Raw genomic sequence first — 21,433 nt, forward strand, 5'->3', positions numbered from 1 at the left:
TCAAACTTTAAATATCTATCTATCTATCTATCTATCTATCTATCTATCTATCTATCTATCTATCTATCTGAATTAAATACGCAAATGACTCTTCAACCAAGCCCCAACCTTTAGCTGGGTCTAGCCTTTTCACACAGTCTATCTAACTGCGACACTCGCTGGTTTTACCCGGAATTACAGCACAGCCATGACAGCGTAGGGCAGCGGAAAAAGCCCGGCTCAGCTGTCATACATCTTTCCCCTCAAGTCCAGCGCTGCCAATAGGTTGCGTTGTGGGCAGTTTCAAGGACAAGTGCCGGTTTCCAGTACGCGAAAGAGGACAATTTCATCCGCGATGGCGCAACGAGGGCATTTTCTTGAGGTAACATTTTCCTCGTTGATTACCACGTTTTCTCTGCATATTCCGTTTCGTTTTGATGTTACATTTGAAGGTGGGCGCATGGGTTGGTTAGCAAGCTAGCATAATGGAAAGGGGCAGCGAACCGGCAAAACCAAATTGCTGTAAATCTAAACGGAAATTTCGACCGCTTACAGTCAGTGCCGTTATCTGATTTAAACGGGTTTTGCATAAAAACCTTTAATGACCGTGTAACGTTAACCCCGTCGCTGTATTTAAAACGCACCGTATACAGTTGCAGTGTTTGCAAACGCAGTGTTTTCGGGACGAAACGTCCTGACTCTGCATGCGGCACTAGAGATAAGACCGTTCTTGGCAGTTTGCTGGAGCCCAACGTGCTTAAGTTGACAAAGACTCAGTTAAAGAGTCAGTCAGTTAGACTAACGAGCAGCTACAGTAGAGAAAGGACATCAGCGGGGACGAGTGCGTTCAGAAACGGCGTTCAAGGCGCGAATACGGTACAACATAGGGCCTGGAACTCACATACGTTAAGATTTTTTTGAACAAATGGCCAGTGAAAGTTACATAAAATACAGAAGATGGCGATGATCAACCTTTAGTACGTCAGAAAAAAAAATTATGTGAGCTGTTTTATCTATTTTTCGTAGGTTTGTGTTTTCCTGCATTTTAAATAGACGCTGAAAAGAGTAATATTGATGCAAATTGAAAAATAAGCAGAGTACTAAAATATGCACCTGAATGGTCTAACAGGGCCAAATGGTGTTTTGTTGCTGGTAGGACTGGGAAAAAAAATTACATTATAAATGAAGACACTGATATTTCTTTAATCTATTACCTGTTTTCCGTGATTGGTTCATTTTATGTTAGAAAATGGGTAAATTCATCTATGAGATGTCACAAGACGTCCTCTGATCTTTTAAAGGGGACTGCATCTTGTATGCTGACAAGATACTTTTATATTGATATTTGGTCTCAACCGTTTTATTTGATGATTTGTACATGCTGATAAAACTAATAATATAGTCTTTCTTCATAGTGCATTCAGCTGAAATTTACTGTTTGCAGTCGCTCTCATGAAAAGAAACAAAATTCTGCAACCAAAAAATGCTAAATAACATTTTAATAGCAAATTTAGTATGTATACTTCTTTAAATAAATGCACATTTTTACATTAATTAAATATTACGAAACGCATCCTTTTGAAGCTTAGACTAATAATGTTATGTATTTTATGTTTATTTCAAATTGCTATTTCTAACGATTACTATTTGCTTTAATTTAAATGTGACGACTAAAGCATGCAATGCTAAATTCATCATATCTCTTTTCTAAATGTAAGTTATAAATCTTGTGGACAATTAAACGTTTGTTGACCTTATGTTTCATCAGAATTTCATAACTCGATCTTATGGTGAAAACGACAGGCTTCTCTCTTGTGACGTATGCAGGGCATCTCGTGTAGTCCGTTTAAACCTGTCTCTCAGGTTCACGTTCATCGGGCCAACATTTCTGAGTGCCGTATCTGAAAACCCTATCAGTAACCAACCAATGCATATCCAACTCCCTGGTCTACCTCTATTTTTTTTTTTTTTTTTATCAATCCGTTACACTTAAATGTGCGTCACAGTACTGAAGAAAACATCTGCCTCTGCAGTTTAAAATATTTGGTATCTACAGGCCGTGTTCAACTAAGAATTTTTTTTTTTTTACATTTATCTATTCTATCCAATTTATCTATAACTTAAAATTTAAAATTAATACTTTAACATCCGAATGATGTAGGTTTGTATGGGAATGTTGTTATGGTTCAGATTATTTCAGTATACAGTAATGGTAGATTGTCATTGCTTTGTGTGTGTGCTTGTTCTTTTTTCTTCTTGTTTTATAGTTCAGATGAACAGATTGCGAGACAGATTAACCCACTGCCCTGCATTGCTGGTGGATTTACCCATCAAATTCGATTATGTTTAAAAGCTAGTGGCAGCTACTCTAGCTTACAGCACCATTGAGATGGAGCGTGTGTTTGTTGACATCGCAGATTTTTACTCCATCACCAACTGTAAAGGAAAATGCTTTAATTCCCAATGAAAACAGTAAGATCTAGCTTGGTACATAGTAGGTAGCCTCTGTGGGCAAATGTTATTCATAGGATCAGTTTGACATTTAAAAGCTGTGAAACCACCAAGCATTGCTTTAAAATGGAGATCACACAGCTTTATTTTCAGACAGGGCCCATTCAGCAACTTTTAAAAGTTTCCACAGCAAGTCCAGGGCTATTTTTCACTTTGTCTCTTTAAGCAGGTCTCCTTTCTCTGGGCTTTGACATCCAGCCACACTTTCTCAGAAAACATGGTCGTCTATTCTCATTTCTCATCAGTGTTCTGTTCTGGTCGCCTATTGGTGTAGATCTCATCAGGCAATGCAGGCAGGGCTTCCAGAGTTCAATGAACTCTCATTTAGCAGCTGCGTTGTGGCTCGCTGTACACCTCTCTCTTTCTCCCCAGGCTCGTTCGGCATGTGTTCTGCGTCTTTCTTGGGGTTGTTATTCATTGTGAAAAAGATTAGCCCATCTTTTTTTTCTCCCTCCCTCCTGCCAGCTTGGTTTGCTACAGTCATTCATTCAAAGACCCACTCTTCTTCTGACCCACTTCCACCCTAATGAGAGCATGCGATTGAGTTGTCTTAATTACATTACTGTCAGGCAAGAACTATAGGCAAAAGTGATTAAAGTGTATTATGATTGGAATATTAAACAATGAATATTCAAGCAGTCGGTAACCAAATGTATCGGGACTTTCAAATGTTTTGGAGGGGTATGCACAGGCATACGCTACATATATAGTCAGTGTTATATCATTTACAGGCTGATACTGGAATTTTCATAAAGTGTTAGTTTTAACAACCTATTAGATAATCAGTTGTGCATGCTAATTTCTGCTATTTTTACACTTGGATTACTTGGCTGTCATCTAATGCCCACTTAAATTACATGTGTTATATTAATTTTAATATAAATTTTTATTTCACCACAAACTGTAAAAAAAAAAAAAAAAAAAAATTCTGTGATTTGCACAAATCAGATTTTTTTTTTATTAAAGTTCAACATTTATAGCTTTATAATTGAGGCTTCAATTTTCTCTCAATTATGATTTTACATTTCTAGATAATTTTTTTTCCCAAAAAGATCATTGCGATTTTCACTATGCTGGTATTTTTCTCGCAGTTGCCATTTTAAATTGCATCTTTATCCACTCACATTTAATAAAATGTGAAAATCTAGACGCATATTCTGTTAGATGCCATATTAAGATCCGCGTACACTTATAATGAATTAGAGCATGCATGTAATTGCTATTGTAACCTATTGCTCTATAGCGATAATCAAAACAAAATTTTAATCCCTTTTTTAATCTACCCTTGACGCACAAAAGATTGAAGAAAAACATGAATATGACCTTAGTGTATTCTAGAAATGGACTAAAAACTCCCACTGTGCTTTCTGTAATGCCCATGTGTGCTGCTGATGAAGTGTTTTGAAGAAGTGCAGTCACAAGAGGAAATAAGAAGAACCCATAATAATAGAGACAACTGTAAACTGTGTTTGACCACAAGAGGAAATGAAGGTTAGAGCCTTTAAACTTAGTTGTTTATCATTCATGAAGTTTTATGCCATGACCAATTGTTAGTTAAAAATATAAACGTTTATTAGTCCTCTCATGTGATTTTCAAAGGGTACATTCTGCACCCTCAATTTGGCCCAAGATTTTTTCCACAGCTCGTCTTCCATAAATATATCGCTTTGCAGGAGCACAGGCACCGTTTGGTTTAGCTGCGACTACCACCCTTTCGGTATGCCTCTGACCTGGACAGCTGCAATATATTGTGTGCTTCATCAGCCGCTTTTTTATTTCAGCGTGTTTTCAGCAGGCGGGAGGCCATAGCGCTTTAACTTGACACCGGAGAGTAGACGATCTCATCCTCGGGTCAGCAAAATAGGCAGATAAAAACAAGAGATTATGTAGCCGCAGGTCACCCAGGACATTATGATAGAGATGCAGAGGTAAGAAGAGTGGCCGTGTCTTCTTACGTCGCACGTGCGGCAACCGTGAGGTTAGTTCAGCCGACGTCTCGTGTGCTTTGAGCTGCTGTCAAGCCTTTGGTTTTCTTCATCCCAAGGCAGCGAAGGTCAGGAATGTAGAATGAGCTATTATCCGCTGATCTACATACAAGCTCTGCCTGTTTTGTCGCCGTTCTTCTTTAAATCTTTTGTCAGAATGATCAGCTCACCTGAAACCACCTCAGCAGGTTTGTCGATTCTGTTTGCTGATTGGCCCGAAAAGCATCATCTGACATTCCTGGTATTCAGCTGCAGCTGAGCTGGAGGTGCCATGTCAAATAGAAGACACAATGGTTTCGCGTTCTAGCTTTCTGTGGAATATTTTGCCGGCTGCTGTGATCTATTGTGAAAAGCTGTAACCGGCGCTTGTCTGTGCTTTAAACAGAGGAGAGGGAGGCAATAGACCTCTGCTTAATTTCTGTTTTCCTTTCCTTCCCACAGTTTTGTTATTGATGCGTGGTTTGAAGAGAGGCGATGGATGTCCACATGGTTCTGGGGGGTCCAGATAACATTCTCCTGGCCAATAATCCTGACGCAGGAAGTGGTTGTCTGAAGCATCCCTGTGAGGACCAGGTGGGTATGGAGAAACTAGGGCATGCTAAAGAAAGCATCACTGATATTGCTTATGTTTAAAAGATTTGAACAAACCCTTAAGTATTAAACCTTCTCCTGTGCTATGTTTGCTATTATTTTTTTGATCATACCTACATTTATAACCTTATTGACAATAAAACAAAACGAAATCCCATAGACTAACATCAACACTTTATATATATATATATATATATATATATATATATATATATATATATATATATATATATATATATATATATATATATTACCCTCCCACCACTCTGCAATCACAATTACAACTTAAAAATAAGGTAAAATAGCTAAAAAAAAAAAAAAAAAAATTATTTAGCTTTGTTTTAGGCGCTCACTCCTTCTTTCCTCATATTTATTTATTTCATTTATTTCCTCATTGTAGTTTTTTATTTCCAGAATTTTATTACAGAATATATATATATATATATATATATATATAGAGAGAGAGAGAGAGAGAGAGAGAGTGTGTGTGAGAGAGAGAGATGAGATAGAGATAGAGATATGTGTGTATATATATATGTATATATATATATATATAAGACAAGCTTTGTCAAAACAGTAGAATAGAAATGTCAGTTAGAGAGGAAAAAAAATGAACAACAATGTTTTACTGCTATAATTGATATAGTTTAATATTTATTTTTTACATTTCAATTTATTTAACATATTAATATTTAAAACATAGCATTAAACTAGATTAATACATGCTGTAAAAATGTTGCTAATTGTCAGTTCATGATACCTAATATGTAACTAAAGTTTCTGGAAAGTTAGGTTAAGTGATTTATCTTGTTGCAGTGATCTTTTGTACAATAAACATATTTGACGTTTAGGACAGAAGCTCCAGTCCGTCTGTCCTTCGTTCTGTGACCACCACATGGAAGGAGGGTCTGCTGAACAGGAAGAGACCATTTGTTGGAAGATGCTGTCACTCTTGCACACCCTTGAGTCAGGTTAGTTTGTTGAAGCTTTGGACATATTGACTGACTGCAGTGTCTAAGAAGAATCTGTAGCTTGATTTACTATAATTCTGTGTTCCAGGAGAGGCTGTTCAATCCCAGCATCCCTTCACTAGGGCTCCGTAATGTGATTTACATCAATGAAACGCACACAAGGTAAACATCAATCTCTTTTGGCTATAGAGCCGATGGCTCTGAATACATAACTACATACCTCATTATTTATAATAAAATGCTCACATTGCTTAGCTGCTTGCTGTATAGTATAATTCATTAACCTAGTTTAGTTTGTGATACGCCATTAATACCATAGTTGGGCCGATGTAGTTTCCTCACCAAATGACCCGCCGTGTGTTTACATTCAAGTGTCAAAGGAAAGGTTGTAGGTTTCTGTGAGGAGTGGAAAGTCAGGAAATAAATTATTAACAGTGTTTGTCAGGGGATATTATGGACCTAGATCACATGACATGGACCAAAGGTGGTCTGAGCTGGTACTGCCAATCAGAGGAGAAGGGGACAGTGTGTAATACAGCAGGAATAATTCGATATTGCTTATCAGCATGAAGGGTTCTACCAAATGGCTCAAAAAATCGCACAAAAAAGAACTGTAGAAAAAGAATCAGTCAAATTAGTCTGATTCATTAAAAAAATTAAGATTCACTCTCAAATGATAACGGTTTGATTTCTTTAAAATGTCATGATTTTATCTCATTTGAAGTTTTATATAAGGACCAACATAAGAATGAGTTGACAGAGTGTGTAATTTTTTGTAGAAATATACCTTTAAGTTAAATATACTATACATTAATACATTAATCTTTTAAAACGTTGAGTACTCAGCTATTTATTATTTCGTATATTGCAGACACAGAGGTTGGCTTGCGCGGAGGCTGAGTTATGTGCTGTTTGTCTTGGAGAGAGATGTCCGGAAAGACATGTTTGCTCGCAATGTGGTGGAGAACGTGCTTAACAACAGCAGGTACCAAGTGTTTAAAGCAAGGAACAAGTGCAATGTAAAGGCCTGTTTCTAAGCAGCAGGAATGCATCATAGCATCCAGATTGACTGTGAGTGTTGTTGCTGTAGGCTGGAAAGTGCTATCGTGGAGGTAGCATCCGAGGGTGCCAGCACAGATGCAGAGTCTGGAGTGGATTCCAAAGCTGTCAGTAAAGTTAGACGGAAGACCAGAGGATTCCTGCAGGAAATGGTTGCCAACATTTCACCTGCCTTCATCAGGTACAGTTTTCACATTGTGATCCATGAGCAAAACTACAATTTACAAAACAACTGATTAATCAAGTTTTTTTTTCATATTTATTAATGAAATAACTATCAAGTCTATTAATGTTGTAATGTTGTTTAAAACTAGGTTGCATTTATTTGATCAAAAATGAAGTAATAGTGTGAAATGTTATTAAAATTGAAGAGAGTTTTTAGGTTTTATTATCATTTTAAAATTAGTAAAAAATTTAAAATGTAATTTATTTAGTTAAGTTTTCAAAGAAATTTTAGCAGCCGGTTAAAGGTTCATATATTTTAGCAGTCTGAAAATCTTTACTCTCACTTTTGATTAATATATAAATTTTCTTTACTGCGTTTAAATTTGAAATAGTTTACATTTTTTATGTAAACCCAAAAATCGGTTGGGTTTGTAATTTATTCACTGATTAGAAAACCAATCTTTTCTCTTTCTTGTATTTCTTTTAGATTAACAGGATGGGTGTTGTTAAAATTGTTTAATGGATTCTTCTGGAGCATTCAGATCCATAAAGGTCAGCTGGAGATGGTGAAGAAAGCAGCATCTGAGGTCAGACATCTACATGGCCTATTCTAACCCAACACGGTCATTTCTTCTTATCCGCACTACCACACATACTGTACCAACTCCCAAAACTGATAAGACCATCTGTTGACAAGCTCACTTATTACAAGTAGATAAACCGTTCATTAACGAACAATGTTTATCCGCCACCTTTTTTGAATTAATATTTCATGTAATATAATGGGTGGGCAATTAAACATGTATATTCATCCTGTTATCTTGAAGCATAACAAATACTTTGTGTGTTTTCTAGTACAATGTTCCCTTGGTCTTCCTTCCTGTTCACAAGTCCCACATAGACTACTTGCTCATCACCTTCATCCTGTTTTGTCACAACATTAAAGCCCCTCACATCGCAGCCGGCAACAACCTTAACATCCCCATCTTAAGGTACAAAGTCGTCATAGTCTTGTTGTTATATTTAAGATACATTAGACAGTCAAACTGATACGTGAAAATAATGTATGAATTGTATTTCCATAGCACACTCATTCGGAAGCTCGGGGGAATTTTCATTCGTCGTAAACTGGATGAGACTTCAGACGGGAAGAAGGACGTGTTATACAGGTCACTGTTACATGCAGTAAGTCCACAGAGTTGCAGAAAATTGTACCTTCATGTTCTAAAGCCCACGGTTAAAACATTAAAAGTGCGCTTGCTGTTCAGAACTGCTTTCGATTTCGACAAAATGACTTGGGGTTTTCGGTTAAAAAATGTGTGTGGTTAGATTAGGACTGTCCCGTAGAGCTTGAGTAACCTTTCGTTAATGGTTATTTGACCACCAGAAGAGGCTTAGTCTTAATCAAAACCTCACTTAACCACAGAGAAAAAAAACCCCATGGGAAGTGTAGAAATCCTAATGGCCAGATTATTAACAGCTTCTTTACGTAATGTTTACAGTACATTGGTAAATACAATCAAACATTCCAAAAATGTGTGCTATTCTTGTGTTTGTGCAGTCTGTAGTAATACATTTTTCTACTCTGTAAAAGTTCTGCTTTTCTTTGTGTGCGATCACAATAAACATAGCAAAACCTTGTGCTTAGTTAAATAATAAAAGCCAAGAGGGCGCTTTCTGCCTTCTAGATCTAGATATATATATTTGTTAACGTAAATAAGTTATGAAAAATTCTAATATTTTAACACAGTTAATGCACTGGCCCCTTTCCCTGACCTGTACATCAGCCAAACGTAATTTGCAATTAACTGAATGAATTAATCGACACATCAGTCCTAATATCCACAGCAAATGTCTACTTTTAAATGAACCGATTCAAATGGAAAAAACTAATACTTTTCAATTATGTAATTCGTATGAAATGTACTTGCCCATTGCAGAAAACTGCACTGCATAAAATACAGAAAGCATTTTATTAATGCATTATAATGTTATCAGTCGACTAATTTATTAAAATGAGCAACTACTAGTCTATCAGAAAAACTTTAGTCCACGGCAGCCTTATGTAGGAAATTATCTTGTGAACGACAGGAAACTGGAGCATCTGTAATATGGTCTGCTCTAGTACTTTAGTTAAAATGACATGGTGATTGTTATTGTAGCAACTATAAAGTCTTGTGATGGATTACTTCTGCATTATTTATGCTGTCTCCTGCTAAGCACCGTATTGCCACGATGGTCTGCTTTAATTACAGGGAATTTGTGAAGGGTGGGTCACGGATCTTAAGGCTTGTAATATTCCTTGTGAGTTATACTTCTGTTCTCCTTTCAATTTCAGTACACGGAAGAGTTGTTGCGGCAGCAGCAGTTTCTGGAGGTGTATTTAGAGGGCACACGCTCTCGCAGTGGGAAGCCATCTCCAGCACGTGCAGGCATGCTATCAATCGTGGTTGATGCACTCTGCGCCAACAGCATCCCTGATGTTCTGATCGTGCCTGTAGGCATCTCTTATGACCGCATTATAGAGGGAAACTACAACAGCGAGCAGCTGGTAAGTGGTGATATCCAACAAGAAGTTGATATTACGTTCACTCATTGTCAATCAAAGTTTCTTGAATCAAAAACAGACTCTTCTGTTTTTGGTGTAAGCATAAGTATTGGGACAGTTGGCTCACGAGTCTTTCTAAGTGACCAGCTGTGTCCTGTTGCATTCAAAAATTGAAAGCTTGGAATGTGTCGTATTAGTTATATCCATTGCTTCTGCATTCTGAGTGTTGGATGACGACACACACAAACCAAGATGGAGACCAGGGAGCTGACTTTGCGAGAAAAGCAAGCAATTTGGATGCAAAAAGAAAAGATGAACTCACTTAAGGATATAGCATAAACAAAGGGTGAGGAGCAATCAAGAGTTTGGAAACCACCAACGACATCAGAAACCAACAGTGACATCAGAAACATGAGCGGCTGAGTAAAAACAACAGCAGCTGATGACAAACAAATCATAAAATCTGTGGAAATTACCTGTCTGTACAGTCAACATGAACCTCCAGATTGCTGGATGCTCTGACAATCTGAAAAAGTCTACATCTCATACATCTCTCTCTCTCTCTCTCTCTCTCTCTCTCTCTCTGTTTTTACATGTGTGTGTGTGTATATATATAATACACATATAAGTATATCATAGTGCTTGTTGTTATTACTTGTTGTTGTATGAAAAAATTTAAGACAAAAATAAGCTGCAAAATGGTAGAATGTAATGTTTACAATTAAATATCCCAATATAAATTATATAATATATCTGATGTAATGCTAGTCTTTGTAGTACAACTTTTGTGTGTGTGTGTGTGTGTGTGTGTGTGTGTGTGTGTGTATAGTGCATTTTATTCAATGTTCCTGCTGTTTTTCTTACTTCAGGGCAAACCTAAGAAGAATGAGAGTCTTTGGGGAATTGCCTGTGGCGTGTTCCGGATGCTCCGGAAGAATTATGGCTGTGTGCGTGTGGATTTCACACAGCCCTTCTCCCTTAAGGTCGGAGCAGCTCATCTGACCTCTGTCTGAATGAATGCATAACAGATCTCTTCCCTAAAGTCTGGATTATTCTTGTCCATTGCTTTAGGAGTACCTGGACACACAGCGCAGTCGCCATCTCCAGACCTCTCTCACGCTGGAGCAGATCCTTCTCCCCACCATCGTCGCTGCACAGTATGGCTTTTAGACTGCCAGCAACCAACATAATCATGTGGACTGCTGCTTATTGGTATGTAGAAATATTTTGTGGCAAATGGGATTATGTTCAGTGATGTTTTTTCTTTGCAGACCTGATCAGGCTGTTTTTAATGGAGAAGATGAGGATCATCTGAATTCTAGAGACTTGTCAGATGAGCCCTGGAGGAGGCAGGTCATCGCTAACCTGGCCAAGCACGTTCTCTTCAGTAAGGGCACTTAAAAGGCCATGATACATTAATAGTTTCTTCAGCAGTGGGTGATTTTGATTTTTGAAGCGTTTGGGGTGGTTTGGGTAAAGTCACAGCTTATGTGAGGTCAGCAATTGTAAAATGAAAAATGGCAATCCTGCTCATCTCCCACTCGCCTGGAAAACTTATATCATGGCCTTCAGAACAACTGACATACAAAATAAAAATCTGAATACATGGGCTCATTTTTCAGGTCAAAAAAGGCAATCATAAAAACTAGAGACTGAATTTGACATAGAACATGTCTGAATTTAAAATTTCACAAAATAGATGTATTACTTTTGGCTCTGTTAGCGTTATTTTTATGAGAATCAGTTTACATTTTCCCCAGTTTCTTTTCTCTCTTTGTTTTCAGTCACCCATGTTACATTGTTCTTACTACAATGCAATGAGAATCAATATGTCAGGACAGTTAAAAAAAGAAATGCTTCAGACACGTTCTATCTTATCTCCAGCAGATGTAGTTACTTAGGTTACTTCTGGTCACAGTCCTCACCATGGTGATGTGCTGCTTTTGACCATTCACTTCTGTGTTTGAATGCCCTGTTGGTGCTGCTTTTTGAGGACAGCTTGCTTTTGAATGTTTAATATACACACTGCCACAAACCTGGTTTTCTGCTCCAAAGTCACTGTTTTCTTCATGCAGCTTATTTCAGATACTTTTAAATAATTTAAAGCTCACAAATAATGCCATGGAGTTTGTAGATCATGCAGTTATGAATTTAAATGGTGTCCTTTCATTTCCCTTCATCAGAGAATTTAAGAGTGAATTATAGAATTTCTGTGGAAATTACCTAAAAAAAGTATTGTTAAGTCACAAATGGCTGTTTGTATTTGTTTCTACAAATACTGCGTTTTGACATCGAAAAAATCCTTGAGGGTCAGATATTTCATTTGCTTCATTTAAACCACTTACATTTTTTTTGTCAATCTAATTACTGCCTTCTGTGTTTCCCATAGCCGCCAGCAAATCATCAGCAATTATGTCCACTCATATCGTGGCTTGTCTCCTCCTGTATCGGCACAGACAGGTAAGCGTCATCTTCACATTATACATGAACACATCATGGCAACCCTTCATTCTTCAGTCTGTGTTATTATAACATGTCTGTGATGGGACAGGGTGTACTGCTGTCTAAACTGGTGGAGGATTTCTTCAATATGAAGGAAGAGATCTTGTCACGCGACTTCGACCTGGGTTTTTCTGGAAACTCAGAGGATGTGGTCATGCATGCGCTCAGCCTTCTGGGAAACTGTGTGAATGTCACCAGCACCAACAGAAATACAGAGTTCATCATCGCCCCTAGCAACACTGTACCTGCACTCTTTGAGCTCAATTTCTACAGCAACGGTCTTTTCCACGTCTTCATTGCTGATGCCATTATAGGTATAAGATCTTTATGTATATATATAAATATTTTTTTTAACGTTGCGAAAATGTCCAATCAGTGTGCATGTTCGCCTTAAAAACATACTCGCTGTGAGATGAGGTGAGTGTTTCATCTGGAGCATGACCTCGCAGGCCAATCTCTGCATGACATCAGAGCACCGTGAGAGCTACATAGAGCAGCCTCTGCATGTTTCGAATCTCTCTTGTGGTACTTTGATGTTAAATGCAGATCGTTCTGCACGAGGCTGCTTCAAACCGAACACACATCATCTCACAGCTGCTCCGTTTTAGTGCACCCTACTCTCACAACCGCATCTAAACATATTGTTATTGTGGTACTTCTACACAAAGTTTGCACTTTAAGTTAATATAATATTATCTCCGGTGTTTTGTTACTGAATGATGTGTTTTTTTTTTTTTTTTTTTTTTAATACAAATCAAGATGGTCAGTGGACAAATTTTGTCTTTTTAAATATGTATGTTTGCCTCTAGTGACTGTGGGCAAACATACAGTTCACAATCACTACTCTATGAAATCAAAATTTGCAAATATGGTTTCACTAGTATTTTTACCTACTGAGGTTTTGGTGTGAGGCTAATAATAGAAATCTGATGTGACAATATGAGTCATTTATTCCCTGCGTATATATCGCAATATCATTCTTTTTGCTTTATGATATCGCCTTTATGATATCACATTATTGATACCATACAAATTTCAAAATTCTTGGCACAAAAAAAGTCAAAATTTAATTAAAAAGAAAAAAAAACTCAAGCTCACTGAAGACAAATAACCAGTCAGTGATTTAAATAGGAATAATAAACTAATTACAAGCAATTGGACAAAAATTCTAGTAGAACAAATTTGTTCTTTTGTTGTTTGATTAAAATGACAGAAAGAAATTATACACTTTATAGAAGATGCCCAGATCCAATATACAGTATGTGGTTTAAGATGGGCAATTTGACACTTATAAGTGTGTGTATTTAACTGTTTATGGATCAAAAATAACTCAATACGCCCACGCTTTATACGTAACGCTGCTGATTGCAATGGCTTCAAGGTTTTTCAAGCGCAGCAATGTCACTTGTAACCACAATAGAGACAATATTCCATATTCTCTGCTGGTTAAGAAATTTTTACCAGTTAATCATGTTTGTGTGTATTTTTGAACTCTTAAGAATGACAAACTGTAATTATTGTAACTGCGTATTTTTGTTTGCTAGCTTGCAGCGCGTTGGCTCTGCTGAGAGAGCAATCTTCAGTGAGTGAGCAGAATTGTTCATCCAGGCTTCTCAGCCAGGAGAGACTGATCCGCAGAGCTGCAGGCCTCTCCCATTTTCTGTCCAATGAGGTGGCAGTAGCGCTGGTATGCCCCCACACCACTGTCACTTCAGCAGCACCAACACCATCTAGTGGTTGATTATAACGTCAAGCGAAACATTTCAAATGCTGTCTTGAAACCTTAAGCAACATAGATCAACATTTAAAAATGACAGGTATCTCAGTTTATACCCACATATCAAAATGCAAAAAAAAATCAGCCTAAAAATACATAACTTTTTTTCCCTTGTTGCAAGACAAAGACAATGCTCACAATTAATACGAACTACTACTAGTATTGCATTTTTTTTGCTTCTGGATTTTCTGAGGATCAAGTCTTACCAAACTGCCATAAAGCCCAAATTGATGAAGTGTGGCAGTGATGTTTGCCCTTCTGTAGATTTCTTCTATCTCATGAAGCTCTACTAGAGTGACCATCAGGTTCTTGGTCAACTTTCTAACCAAAGCCCTTCTCCATCAGTTGCTCAGTTTGGCCAGGAGACTAGATCAAGAAAGAGTCCTGGTTGCTTGAAACCTCTTCCATTAAGGTTTATGAAGACTAAATGCTTCTGTGACCCTTCAGCGAAGCAGAATTTTTATTTGAACTCTTCCACAGATGTGTGGCTTGGTGCAAACCTGTTTCTCGGTTCTTCAGGCGGTTTTTAATCACCTCAATGTATGCTTTTTGCTCTGAAATGCATTCAGGGCCCTAATAGTTAACAAACAAACATGCATGAATAAATTCATATTACTTATTATTACTATGTAATATTTAAATTTAACAAAGACTGTGTAAAAGTCCCGCAGGTGAATCATTCAAGTGTATTTATGTTTGTCTTTACAGCCTTGTCAGACTTTGTACCAGGTCTTCCATGATGCTATCACCAGGTTAATCGAGTATGGTGTGCTCATTGTAGCTGAGGTAAGCTATGTCAACTATTATTTGTCTTGTTGCTTAATGTTTTGGATTTAAATGAAACCTTAAAACACATTTTTTTGAGATGTGAGCATATATTAACAGGTTGCACATGAATGAAAACAAAAACACTCATTATGTCTCATATTAAGGTAAAAGTGGTTGTTTTTTGTTTTATAAATTTTTGGAGCAATTTTGTTATTACGGTTCAAAAAGCTAGGTTGAACCAATGTCACGAAAAGGGAATGACTGGCTGCTGTGGCTGGAGAGTACTCGTCTACAACATGAATTTTCTGAGCCTTTCTCCGTACTATTCATCATGAGAATGAACTTGTAATATTTAGGCACACTAATGTCTTCTTCAAATACATACAAATAAGGGCACTAATACCATGTTACCGTATGATCATAAATGCATAAATTAAAATTTTAAGGTTTAAATTTAAAAATGTACAAATCAAAGGAGATTAAACAAAAGTCACTACCTCTATTTTTTTCTGTTTTTGAAGATATTTTTTATATTCATTTGTCTGTATAATGAGTGTGTTGTAGGTCTGGCTCCCCTCTTCCCAGCCTCTACACACTCACTTTTTCACAGTTTTAAATGTCCATTTATGGACTCTTTTACTGTGACATTTAAATATACATTGGAAGTCATTTGAGACTTAATAATTTGCTTTTGACTAATTCTTAATGACATGATTGGATTTTAGGTGGATTTCTGTGATCTCGTTATTGCAGTTTTCAAGTCATTACTGACTTTGTTAATGAGAGTGAAAGTATAGTTTTGAGACCAAATGTATCATATTACAAACTCTACTATGAAGACTAGACTGAATCTAGACTGCGATTGTGAGGCTGCAATAAAATAAATATTAAGAAAATTGTTTAAACCCTTTAAATTGACCCATGCAATGTATTTTTGGATATTGCTACAAATATCCCTGTGCAACCCAGGCCTCTTCTTGTTGACTATTAAGGCCGGCCTAATGACATGAATAATATTGTAGGTCATTAGTTAATTAACAATAATCAATGGTAAAAATTATAGAAATGATTAATCTTTGTTGTTCAGGAGGACCAGGAGGAGTTGAGCCCTTCTGAGGAGCCTTGGCCCAAGAAGTTTCCAGAGGCACTTGCTTGGCGAAGTGATGAAGAAGATGAAGACAGTGATTTTGGAGATGAACAAAGAGACCGGTATCTGAAGGTCTGTCTCTCTGTCTTACCTGTGGGAGTTGCTTAACACAAATAGAAGAACAGAAATTCTGTTTAGCCAAGAATGAGGCCATTCTTCACACTAAAGCTAGGAAAGTGGTCTGTATTTCAGGTTATGAAAAAAAAAAAAACATTTTCTTGTAGAATGATGCACCAGCAGCCTACAAAGCTGATGTAGTTTCCCCGCTATTTCAATACTCCCACATTACACGTCCCCTTAAAAGATATTGCCATTACATGGCTACCCTGTTAAATCCTATCATGCTTTTATTTTATTTTAGGTGAGCCCATCAGCTGAGCACCAGGAATTTTATACTTTTCTGCAAAGGATTCTGACTCCGGTGCTGGAGGCTTACAGCGGGGCAGCTATCTTTGTACACAGCCTGAGTTCGCCCATGTCAGAGAGAGAATACACATATAAGCTCTTCAAGTATCTGCTGACACGAACAGAGAGAGGAGTAGCTGCATATGGTGAGCGACCGACACTTTTGTTTCTCTATTTGTGTGGGGGTTTTCTTCTCACTTTAAAGAAAACCTTTAAACCTCCCTTTGATTATTTGATAAATGCTATTTTTATCCGCTGTGGCAATGGTTAGTTCATAACTTTGCATGATGTCATTCAAAATGTGTATAAAATGTGCTGATGGATGTATTGATATTGCTGACGTTTGTGTGTGTGTGTGTATGGTTTTAGGAGAGAGTGCCACACACTACCTCGTGAAGAATACTGTGAGCACATTTAAAGAGCTGGGGGTAAGAGCACCTTCATGTGACATTTTTGCTTAAAGGTCTAAACTATAAATAATGAAGCCTGTAAGTGGGTGTGAAATGTGGGCTGCTTATTCAATTTCCAGTGCACGTTTCTTCTTATCCACTTCTTGCATCATCAATGCATCACACAACTTTTAGTAAATGCTGTATAGGCAGCTTTTTCATACTTAATTTTTAAGGTTCTAAAATATATGCTTGTATTATTGTTTCTTATATTTAAAAATAACATTAAACTAAGTAAAAAAAGAGAGAGTTAGTAGCAATATTGCAGTTAATTTTAGTAATTTATCTTTGAATATTTTAATGAATATTATAAGCCATTTTCTATATTTAAAATGTTTTTGCAAATGTTTTTTTGCTGTTTTCTAATGATTCTTTACATTTTAACATTTAAACACTGCTACACACTACTTCATAAAGATTACAATTGTGATACTGAACAAGTCACTGGAGTATATTTGTAGAAATAGCCAAAAAACATTGTATTGGTCAAAATTAATGATTTTTTTTACTTTTATGGCAAAAATTCTTAGGATATTAATTCAAAATCACGTTCCATAAATAAAAAAAAAAAAATATGGATTTTTTTCTTTTGTGCACCCCCGGGTTCCAGATTTTCAAATAGTTGTGTCTCAGCCAAATATTGGCGCTTAAGGCTTTGTTTTATGATTTAAAAAAAAAAGGGGGCTGTCATCTAACATTTGTGGTCAAAGCCACTGAGAGTAAAGCCTGTAGTTTGGTGTGAATTTCCCTCGCATACAAATGTGACGATGCACATGTCTTATGTTCCACTCCTTGCATCATCATTGCAAAAAATAGTTAAAAAGATGAAACAAACAAGAGTCAGTAAATTATTTAGCCATTGTAAAGTAATATTGCAGTTAATTATATTATCTTTGACATTTTTTGAGGCCATTTTCTATATTTAAAATCTTTTTGTGGGCCTTTTTTGTAAAGGGTACAGAACAATGTTGTGTAAATGATCTGCAGTGTTCTTTCCTCTTTTTTCTTTTTTTTCTGTATCAAACAAAACTGCAAGTCAAAATAAGAATTGAAAGAACTTTTTCCTATAAATAAATAATAATTTAAGCTAAAATTAAAATAAAGTGAAATACAAATATCAGAGGAAATGTTCATTTGAAATGTGAATTGAAATTAAGTTTAAAATAAATTACCAAACTTACTCAAATATAAATAAAGGTAAATATAAGGATAAATATAAATATTAAAAAACATTTTTTTTTTTTAAACAATTCAATAATATAAATTATTTGACAATAAATACTACGAAACCATGTTTAGCAATTAAAAGTGGCGTGTGTGTGTGTGTGTGTGAGTGAGATAAAGACTTATTAAAAGGCATTTATTGGTTATTAGCCGTAATATGAAAATAACATTTGTTGCATCTCTAAAGAAAGAAAAGGAAATAAATCCACTGGTCCAAAGTATTTCAAGCAAGAAAATGAATTGTGCATAATGTTCTTTTCCTTTTTTCTGTATGAAGAACTTTCGGTGGAATTACTGAAATTTGACCGTTTTTTTTTTGTGTGTGTTTCACAGGTGCTAAAAGAGAGAAGAGAAGGTGGTGTGTCCCATCTAGAGCTGAGCAGCACTTTCTTACCTCAGGCCAACAGGAACAAACTCCTGCACTACATTCTGGGTTTCAGTCTGCTGTGAGACATTAGGACCATCAACACAGCTGCGCGGCTTTCCACCCCACTCAAGGGCTTTTTACTGGCTACTCATGACTGTCAAAGGTGCTATTCTAAGGAAAGCTTTACCTAGAAGTGCCTTCACCAAACGCCTCATCCTAGACTTAAGTTAGTCTCCCCTTGACTGTAAAATCCTCCACTTATGCATTACTTAATACAGCCCTTTTGTTTTACTAGAAACTTCCATTCACAAAATACTGTACCAGTTCTGCCAGTGAAAGCCCTTGGTTTTCAGCTCTTAATGTTTATATGCTGTCCGTTTTTAACTTAGATCAGTACATGAATGTCACTCTTCATGAGGTCACTTTAAGTTTAACACATCACTGGGATGACAGCTAATGTATAGCTATTTTCAAAAAAAAGGGCATTTGATTTTCTACATTACTGTCAGAGCATGTAAAGTAGTTCTCTCCATTACTCTGTGGCAGAGAATAGAATGATGAACTTTTAAGTAGGGCAATGGTTGATAACGCGTGAATGCCATTATGGAAATAGTGAGTCATTTAAAAAAAAAAAAACTTAATCATACAGCAAACGTCCAAGATGTTACTGAGAAATCTGAGCCATTGAGTGTAGGATTGTGTAGTTCAGGTCATGTTTATCCACTTAGTCACGACCCATGGGTGCAACTAGATGTCAGTGAAGGATAGTTACAGTTATAATATTCTGTAATACAACAAAGAGTAGATACATGTGATGGTTTTAGCAGACCTAGAAGATCGTGAGGGGGAAACTTTACTGGAATATGAGTTTGGCTGATCATTACAAGATATGTTTGTAATATTTGGAGGAGGTTCTTTTGCTGCCAAGCACTTTTATTCCCTCCTCAGTTACAGGTATATTTTATTTCGGAGTAAAGATCCTCTGCAGCAAGTCTTCTATACTGTGAGTGTGTGTGCATGTGTGCAATATGTCTGTAGTATGTGAATTAAACTGTATTTAAGCCACAAATCTGTCTCAAAGCACAATAGAACCAGAATGCTGAAAAAAAGGCACGTTGCCTTCGTAACCTCTGGAATATTGTGTCTGTTGTGAAATATATCAAGGGCCTGTTGGCAGGCAGAAGTTAAGGATACCTTGGAATGTCCCAAAACTGCAATTTACCTCACATTCATTCCGTTTAGTTTTTTAACTGCTCTTTAGAAAGCTGACTTATCATTTCCAGCTTTGTCATGTGTTTCGCATTATCCCGACTATGATCCCATGCTTGTTTTGACAAGTCTGTGAAGAAAACTCCTTTGTGTTAGCCCCTAGAAGCTGCTACGTGATGGACCTGTTTTTACTGCGCAAGAATGTAGTTGGCAGACGTGCACATTTTGCGTGGGCTACCAAAAGCCTTTGATTAAAAAAGATGTTCCCACGATCGTGAAAAAAATCTGGATCCACGTATTTTAAGGCTGGAAGTTTGAGTTGGAATTTGTGCAATTCTCTTCATTGCACATTGATTTGGTTACGCTCAGCTCTAAACCTTAAAAATGTTTATTTAGTAATCTTGGGCTACAGGAAAAGTGAGGGAAATTCATCTGTCAAAAAGGGTGGAATATAGAAATCTATTTAGCCTATGCCATGTCTCACGGTAGCAACTCAATCTGCTAATTTGTTTGCTAATATTAGATTTGAAGTGACATTAAAAAGCGTTTTGAGACTGAATAAAAGCTGTGAATGTTAATTCAAGACGTAGTTTAGCAGAAAACATTTTGCCTGTGTGTCAGTATGGCCACAAATATTCAGGTTGAATTTGCAATAAAACGTCTGTTTTGAATGGAGTAATAGCTTACTGCTTAATAAATATTCTGCAGTATATATTGCACATTGTAATTTGAATCGGTTTTAAAAATGATTTAATCGTTGCATTATAAATCAAAAAAGGCATTGCAGTTTTAAAATGAATTAAATAATGAATTTGATACTTGTAAGGTCACACACATTTCATCGTGAGGAGCAGTGCTTTGCGTCATAATTTTTTTTTTAATGGGTTTTTACACAGCTGAATAAAGGCTGCCCAAATTCTATGTAAAGATGTAATGCAGAGTGAAAGCCAGACTAAATTATGCCACCAATTAACCCACCTCAGCTCATAGTATAAAAGTATACTTGTAATGTTTATGTAAATGCATTCATGCCATCTATGAACTGCAGTCTGTGTAAAGATGCTGCCTTTGGAGTGCAAATATGGCATTATACGGTATGGGTCATCTGGGTATTCTATGCATATTGTGTATACCATATAATACAGCAATAGTATGCTACTCTGAATATAGCCAGTAACAACAAGAATGTGTTTAATCCGCATTGAAGATTGTATATTTGAAATTAACTTGAATATAAACAGCCATATGCATTTCTTCTAGCAGACAGCAATAAGATATTTTGTATCAGTTGCCTGTCCATTAATACGGTCATGTACTCTCATCCCAAGTGAAGTGTGGTCAGCAACCGGTCAGTAGATCCTTTTTGTGCTGTGAACAATATGTATGTTTGAGGTGTTATTCTCAGAAAACAGAAAAGAAGGCAGTCTTTAATGTTCTCATATCAAATAATGTACGTTTTCTTCATTTTTAACGAGCCTTGTATATAATTTAGTTGAGATCCCGCAGTTGTCTTGTGGGACTGGTGAGTTTACTAGATCATATTCTGTTGACTTTATCATAAAGCTGTGAATATAAAGACTGAAAGCCTTTATGATGTTTTTTTTTTTTTTTTTTTTTGTCGATGTGTGCTATGTCATAAGGTTTCCCAAACTCTGGTTTGATGAAAAGCTAATAACTAAATCCAATCAAAATAATAATAAAAAAAAAAAAACTTAATGGGGAAAATCGGAGAATCCTGTGTCATGAAGTAATACTGAAAGATGAATAACTCTAACA

The 21,433-nt window shown here is 36.5% G+C and overlaps 1 protein-coding gene across 3 annotated transcripts; it reads left to right on the top strand.

Moving 5' to 3' along the window:
* Positions 1–185: 185 nt before the first annotated feature.
* Positions 186–21,241, top strand: gpam (glycerol-3-phosphate acyltransferase, mitochondrial). 3 transcript variants are annotated; one of them, XM_043253507.1, is made up of 21 exons: positions 186–361; positions 4,917–5,048; positions 5,918–6,037; positions 6,126–6,199; positions 6,909–7,022; positions 7,128–7,277; positions 7,749–7,848; positions 8,117–8,253; positions 8,347–8,446; positions 9,600–9,812; positions 10,679–10,792; positions 10,881–10,966; positions 11,081–11,196; positions 12,199–12,269; positions 12,361–12,625; positions 13,856–13,998; positions 14,797–14,874; positions 15,944–16,075; positions 16,365–16,554; positions 16,778–16,836; positions 18,415–21,241. In XM_043253507.1, exons 2-21 carry the CDS (start codon positions 4,950–4,952, stop codon positions 18,529–18,531), a joined length of 2,478 nt encoding a protein of 825 aa, XP_043109442.1. In that variant the 5' UTR covers positions 186–361; positions 4,917–4,949; the 3' UTR covers positions 18,532–21,241. The 3 variants fall into 3 exon arrangements, with proteins under 3 accessions (XP_043109442.1, XP_043109443.1, XP_043109444.1); XM_043253508.1 differs by lacking the exon at positions 186–361 and adding an exon at positions 743–855; XM_043253509.1 differs by lacking the exon at positions 186–361 and adding an exon at positions 4,277–4,468.
* Positions 21,242–21,433: the final 192 nt, after the last annotated feature.

This window comes from Puntigrus tetrazona, chromosome 12, assembly GCF_018831695.1.
Source record: "Puntigrus tetrazona isolate hp1 chromosome 12, ASM1883169v1, whole genome shotgun sequence".
NCBI classification, from domain to species: domain Eukaryota; kingdom Metazoa; phylum Chordata; class Actinopteri; order Cypriniformes; family Cyprinidae; genus Puntigrus; species Puntigrus tetrazona.

Coding starts and splice junctions, on each gene's coding strand:
- gpam (XM_043253507.1), top strand. CDS start 4,950: ATGGATGTCCACATGGTTCTGGGGGGTCCAGATAACATTCTCCTGGCC. Junction 8,254..8,346: donor CTTAACATCCCCATCTTAAG/GTACAAAGTCGT, acceptor GTATTTCCATAG/CACACTCATTCGGAAGCTCG. Junction 11,197..12,198: donor GGCCAAGCACGTTCTCTTCA/GTAAGGGCACTT, acceptor TGTTTCCCATAG/CCGCCAGCAAATCATCAGCA.